The following is a 7,340-nucleotide window of genomic DNA, read 5'->3' on the forward strand; positions in this document are numbered from 1 at the left end:
TCTTTAGTGGCAATCACCGATTTTGGCACCAGCTTTCCGACAGACATGGAATTGAGGAAGCGCATGCTTCGCATATGACAGGTTTAGCAAAGCTGAGTCTGGCCTGTGTGAAATTAGCATTGTCCTTGGTTTTCTATTCCACAGAATGCTGTTCATTAATCGCAAGCCCAGAAGTAGGAGGTGCCGACCAGATGGGTATTTTTACACTGCTTCAGTTATATACAGCTTTCTGCATTTATCACTTTGACACTAATTTGCCTGAGCCCATCTGTGATGTGTCGTTTCTATTTTCTGGCACTCTTAATAAAATATATAATAAATAAATTACCGTTAGAATTATAAGTTTATGCAATAAAAGCAAACAATTGGAAAATAAGAAAATTAAAAAAAAAATATACTGGCAAATTGTAAATGTAAAATGTCCATTTTTAAGAGACATTTCAATACGTTTTATTTATAGTTGAAAAATGCACCCAAAAGTCTTGTGGCATTTTAAAATATTTAATATTTAAAAAGGTACAACTTTGCAGTTTGACCTTTGATGCTACATACAGTTCTTTTGCAGATTATCTACAATGACATACAATGGCCAAACAGAGTGCATCTTAGTAATGGCTGAATCAAAGCAGATCCACAGTGGGCTGATGTTTTTTGTCCTGAGTCCATTTAATTGACTGCTGGTGTTTGGTACTGTATTGGTTCGGGGTGTGACCTGATACATTTCTAGATGGAGACAGATTTGATTGACATACATCTTAATGCAAAGATTCATTACTGTGTGTGAATTTCAGGTTCAGTGAGTCGTTTCACAATTCCAGTAGCAAAGAATCTTCTAAGATAGTGAACGTGTCGATTCCTGAAATAATTTCCCTGATGATTGTTTACCTATTCACAAGTCCTTATTTATAACACATGCAAACTTGATTTTGGATTTTCATAATACAAATGACCGTATTATGAAATGAATGCCATCCATTGCCTCACTTATAATTAAACAAATGTTTCCAGTAACTTGCGTTATTACTACGGTTTCTACAGTTTTGAGCATTTAAAATGCCAACATTTCAGTTTTAAAGCACTAAATCTTTCTGCGCTATACATATATGTTGAGGCAATGTTTTTACACATTGAAAATCCTCATGTTTTTTTTGTTTTATGAATGGGGGCCTTGTATCACAAACCACATCCATCTTTCCTATCGGTCCTCATGTTTAACTCCATTTCCCTTTTACTTGAAACACAAATACCTGAATTATATGTGTACTTTGACCACCGAGTGTGGCGTCATTCTAAAAACCACTTGGCAAAACTAAGATTTTTGCAAACTATCATGGATTAGAAAAAATACTGATCGTACAGAAGTAGTTCAGTCAACTCTTTCCTACAATAAGGAAACACAACACGATGGAGGCTGTTTACGCCTCTGTGGTCAGTGTGACAAAAGTAGTCATTATGCAGTCCAAACAATGAGGTTAAACCAAGAGCAAATACACAGCAGGTCCCTTTCCTTTTGTGTTCCTTCGCTTTGCACAGCATGCTGCTGCTTCTTCACAGGATGTTGTGAATCGACGAGGATTAACAGTTTATGTAAGATATGAACTGCAGGGTTTGTTGTCCCTTTCCTGACAACTGTTGGTGGGAGGTAAATAATGCCGGTCTCTCGGGTGCCAACTGAACTCAAATTAATAAGAGCATGTGGGTAAATTTTTTTTTTTTTTTTTTTTTTTTTAAAAAGGACATATCCTGTTTTGAGAAATCGGGGGATTCTGTCACTTCGGTTTGCTTCGAATGGTTTTTCCAGGAAAGAAAGAGAGGCTCACACACACAGAGATCATCACAGATGAATTACCTACGGGAGGCACTAGGACCTAGAAAAACGATCCCTGAGAGAGTCAATGGGGGCCAGCTGGCAGACACAGATTTCTCGCCCTGATCAGGGCAGCTGCAGCCAGACTGCAGACATGACATGCATTTCAGAGAACCAGTGCGGGAGCCCCCCCTCACACGCCTCCCCACCCCGGCAGACGCTCAGTAAGCGCAGAGTCCGACCCCTGCATAAAAGCTGCTGCCTGCATGGACAGATGCACAGTTCCCTGAAAGAACCAATCCCAACCCCCCCAAAACCCTTACCTTAACCCCCTTTTGTCCACAGTCCAATCAGTTCAGGCACACATTGACACACATATACATACACACACACACACACACACACACACACACACATACATACATACATACACACACACACATACCTTCATGCAGGGCCAATGCAGAGCTGCCTTTAAATCACATGTGTGCCTTAACTTTTGCATCAGTGACAAGGTGATGAAAGTGCTATTACCTAATTAAAGAACATGATATGAATTATGTGTCTGCAGTGATTTTATCTGCAAGATTACTGATGCTTTACAGTAAGTACTGCAGGATTTAATAAAAAAAAATTCTCATCTTTTCCATTTCATATTTTTACTTCAGTGTTTTAGAATATTACTGCACTGTCAGCAGACCTCTATATTTATGCACAATGAAACTTACGGGGGAATCAATTTGAATGAATCTTGATTAAGCATTTAAATTATGAGCAGACATGAAAATGACAGTGCTGTATAATAAAAGGCTTGCTCACCCCAAATTATTTTCATTTCCTCACCCTAATGACATTCTGGCTTCGGTGGACAGATATTTTGAAAAATGTGGTTGACGTTTGGACAAAACCAGACATTCTTCAAAGTACCTTCTTTCGTGTTTTGTAAATAAAGTAAGTCATGTAGGTGAGTAAATGATGAAAGAATTTCAATTTTGGGAAAAATAGATACAAATCTTTGTCTCTGGAGATATTAGCAGTTGGTTTAAGACATTTATCGAGATATGATAAAGATAATTTTCATTTGTCTAAGAATTACACCCAAAGTCTGAATGTCTTACTGACCTAAACAGCTCTGCAAAGCCCTGTGTGTCTTAGCTAAACCAACAAGATGTGAAATGCTTGGAAAGAAAAGCAATAGCACTTACGGAATTCATTAACAAAAATAAACACATGGAAAATGGAATTGTCCAAGTACAACATGAACAAAATATTTTCAAATTGGCAGCTATGCAGACCTGGCCACATTACAGAGGACTCAACTTTAGTAGGTGAACACTAGGTCTGAGATGCTGGGCACGAGCAAGTCCCCAGAAATCATTTCATTCACCTCTGGAGTGCAGTAATCTGGGAAGTCAAAATGGGATCCTGAGTTAGCATTGAACGCTTCAAAGTCTTTGTCCAGAGCGGAGCAGTCCATAGGCATACTGTTAGAAATGATATGCAAGAGTTCCTCATCCAATTCCTCATCCGAACATGCTGAGGACACCAAAGAGGAGGAGCTGGTTGAGGTTGGTGTGGAGGATCTTCCAGATGTCGAACCTTGTGGTTCGCTCGTGGTGGACTCTGGGACAGCCTGGTACTCATTGTCCGAGGAGACACTCTGGATGCTGCTGGTTTGTGAGATGGGCACTTTTATTTTGAGCTCAGGAACTGGTTGCTGGTCCTCAGAGGGAATGGTAGCCTGCTGGTGAAGGACAAAGTGACCTGACGGGTTGTGATCGTCTTGCAAAGTCACTGGACTTTCTAAGTTTACATCCATCATGTCATCATCGCTCATGCTCTCGCTGTAGCTCTTATATTTATTGCCAGTAAAGTTCATTTTAGGCTTGGTAGAAGTGGGTTTGATCTTTAGCCCTTTGCAGGACAGCCCAGGAGATCTTCCTGAATGGGGCTTGCTGGATTTCATAGGCAACTTCTCTCCAAGTTTCACATGGGTTGAGATCTTGCTCTTCTTCCTGGGCCGGTATTTGTAGTCAGGATAGTCAGCCATGTGCTTTAGACGCAACCTTTCAGCCTCTTTGATGAAGGGTATCTTCTCATAATCAGGCAGTAGTTTCCAGCGCTTTCCGAGGCGCTTTGAAATCTCAGCATTGTGCATGTCAGGCCACTGCTCCATGATCTTACGTCTCTCAATCTGGGACCAGACCATGAAAGCGTTCATTGGTCTCTTGATGTGCCCAGTTGGAGTTTTGCACCAGTTGGGGTCTTTCTTAGAAGGTACATGTCCAAACCCCTCCGCATCGTCCTCTGCCGCCAGTCCCACAAAGACCTCTCTGGTAGAATTGCCATCCATGACTGATGAGTATTTGTGGGTCCTTTGCTGAACCATGATGCAGCGCTGAGATCTATTCAGCAGGTTCCCTAGAGTCATCCATGACAAGACACTCTAAGATCAGCAGCAGCAGCTCATCAATTCCTGCCTTTATCCTGAAATAAATACAGACATGTGACCTCTCATAAACTTATTTATCTGTTAAATACAAACTTTCATTTTTTCAAAGACATCTGTTTCCAAAATGTAATGTTTGTTTTAAATAGATGAATATCATCCATCTTATGTCATTATCCATTAAAAAGACATAATATATTGGATAAGTCTTTAAATGTAGTCATTTAAATGTAGTCATGTTATAATTATAGGTAAATAGATATGTATATATACATATGACTAAAATATTTGCATTTCATTTTAAATATAAACACACACACACACACACAAACTATTTCCTTAAAAAATACAATTTAGTACTTACTATAAAAAGGAAAAGAGCTTCTTGTTTACTGTGCACAATCACTTGTTCTCCTCACATAAGCATCTCCTCCACTGTAGCAGTTGTGGTGGAAGTAAAAAAAAAGGCTGTCCAATGTCTGCCTGCTGTTTAATCACTCTGTCCTGCATGCGAACTTTCTCTCTCAGATGCTCTCTATCTTCTCAGTCACTCTCCCTATCCTCGTCTGCTGTTTCTCCTCCCTGCTCCCTCTTTGTAGGGACGCCCCCCCTCGTCTGCTGTTTTATAAACCCACACTGTAAACAGCTCAGCCTTACCAGACACAGTCTCCTCCCCTTCCACCCGCCGCTCTCAGTCGTGGTGTGTGTGTTTGTGTGCGTGTGGGTGTGTTAGTGTCAAGGATGGGGGGGTGAAAGTTTCCATGCAGTGAGGCGCAGCATACAGTACAGCGGATGGAAAGAGAGAGATGCTAACTGAGGAGGTGTTAAATGCTACAAGCAAAAACTTAAATTAGGACAAGACCTTCAAGGCAGTCTGGCACATGTAGAAACATGTATTCATGAGTATGTTTGATGTAATTCTCCATTTTCAAAATTGAAACCAGCACACTTGCAGGCATGTTTTCAATGTATATTTTTAGGTATTTGACGTAGTGTTGTTGTTGTTTTTTTTGTTGTTTTTTTTTTTAATGTTTATGAATGTGTGTAAGAAAAAGTGTGTATTTTAAATTATTTTTCACCTCTTTTTTCCATTTTATTTTGGGCTATTTTTATATAATAATAATTAGCAAAAATTGATGCATGCTTATTTCCCTAATTTATATGGAGATTTTTTTTGACACTGTTAAGTAGCAAATCTGAAGGTAATTATCCAATTTCATACTCTTCATTATACTCTTTCAATTTAAATTTAAAATTGTAATATCATTGCATGTCTAGTTGGAACAATTCTTACAATTCTTGTTTCTCAAGAAATAAATGAAAACTAATTTCTTTCGTGAGCATCTAAATGCATCTTTAAAAAAAATAATAATAATCTATAATCTTATTTTCCCATAATATCTTTCTGTCCTAGCTTTTAGTGTTTTGAACTTTGACTGGAAACCTGTATAATGGACACTGCTCATATTTATGTTCATCGCTTGTTGTTTTCCTCAACTGTAAACCGCTTTGGATAAAAGCGTCTGCCAAATGAATAAATGTAAATATAAATGTTACAACAGAATAAAGAATGTTTTACTGCAGGACATGCGACTCAAATATTTCATAAAGTGACCCTTTTATATTACATGAAAATGTAATGTACAGTATCATCACTAAAACATCATGGATTAGATGCTTGTGGTGGATTGGTGGCTGAACGGATATGGACAAAGAGATAAATTAGCTGCAATCTATATTTTCCTTAATCTTGGACATTGACACGGTGGGCACTATCTTTTTCTAGTGCCTTCACACATCAATTTCTCCTGTAATGTAAAATGTTAATGAAGGAGCATGGGGGATACAGAACATCTAATAAGCGTGTCTTCACACTTAAAACATTAAACGAGAAGATCTGATAGCATCTGCAACGACATCATTACATCTTGACGAAACTGGCGATTAGACTGAGCTATCATCATCTGAATAGATACAGCCACTAATGCTTCAGTGAAATATGCCACCCGATCCATATAGTCAGTGTCACTGCATCAATACGCCATTGCATTGATGCACGCTGAAATGCCTTCAAAACAGTTAATTAAAGCAGACTGTCACTAAAGTGCAAATAATGGTAATACACATTTAGTAATCAATGAAGGGCGGTCATCAGAACCCGAGGGCTGAAGTGAAAGCTTGCATTTCCATATAATGGGCAACTGTCCAAAATCTTGTCTGCCAAATTATATATTCCCTTATAGTCATGCATCAGTCCACTCATGTAATTCTAGTATATGTGTGGGCCAGGTTTTCTCTTTCTCTGAATCAGCAAAAAAATAAAATCCAATTACAGATATGTTTGCACAGCCTATTGTGTCAAGTTCATAGTGAACATCAGTCTATTGTAGCCTCTAAACATTGTCAATATGTCCTCCAGCACTTAACGTAATGATCTGGACCATGTCATGGTGTGTCAGACATATTGGTTTGACAAATAAAACTGGCAGTAGCCTGACACTATAGAGCAGGGGTGTAAAATAAAAATACTAAAAAAAAAAACACTACTTACACTACAGCACTATCACCCACCGACCTAGTTCAGGCCCTGGCCAAATCCCTGGCCAGACCTAGACACATCATCTAATTACAGAACAGGCAGAAAAGGGAGGATTGGACCCCCTGAGCAGAATGAGTGTCTGTCGGGCTGATAAGGACAGGGCCTCCTCTTCTTCTGCACCCATTCTGAGCAAGCGAGTGTTAGAGCGGGACACAGATAGATCATCTTTCAGGGATTAGAGTGCAGAGGGAGGAGGGCACCGCCTGATCTCAGCGCTGCTCCAGTTTAGGAGTAAGAGGGAGCAGTGATGCCACCGCAGTGCTAAATGAACATGAACAACATATGCTGGTCCACCTTATAACACTCTTTTACATTCTTTGTTTTCGGGCAAGTCATTTTGACCAATTAATCAGCCGCTGTGACAGGTGCCATGTAAAATGGTTATGCAGAAATAAAATGCTCTTCTCTTGTATTCGTATTTCCTGAAGAACTGTGCAATTTTGTACTAAACTACACTAATGATATTATTAGTTTATTGTTGTCAT

General features: G+C 39.2%; 1 protein-coding gene across 2 annotated transcripts; it reads right to left on the reverse strand.

The window, feature by feature from the left end:
• Window positions 1–2,481: 2,481 nt before the first annotated feature.
• On the reverse strand, window positions 2,482–4,873 carry sox12 (SRY-box transcription factor 12). Of its 2 annotated transcripts, none has more exons than XM_059537317.1 (2): window positions 4,617–4,873; window positions 2,482–4,287 (listed from the first exon to the last, which is right to left on the reverse strand). In XM_059537317.1, the coding sequence occupies exon 2, from the start codon at window positions 4,236–4,238 to the stop codon at window positions 3,129–3,131; it is 1,110 nt and encodes a 369-aa protein (XP_059393300.1). In that variant the 5' UTR covers window positions 4,239–4,287; window positions 4,617–4,873; the 3' UTR covers window positions 2,482–3,128. The 2 variants fall into 2 exon arrangements, with proteins under 2 accessions (XP_059393300.1, XP_059393298.1); XM_059537315.1 differs by having other exon boundaries at window positions 2,482–4,294; window positions 4,621–4,871.
• Window positions 4,874–7,340: the final 2,467 nt, after the last annotated feature.

Source organism: Carassius carassius, chromosome 44, assembly GCF_963082965.1.
Source record: "Carassius carassius chromosome 44, fCarCar2.1, whole genome shotgun sequence".
NCBI classification, from domain to species: domain Eukaryota; kingdom Metazoa; phylum Chordata; class Actinopteri; order Cypriniformes; family Cyprinidae; genus Carassius; species Carassius carassius.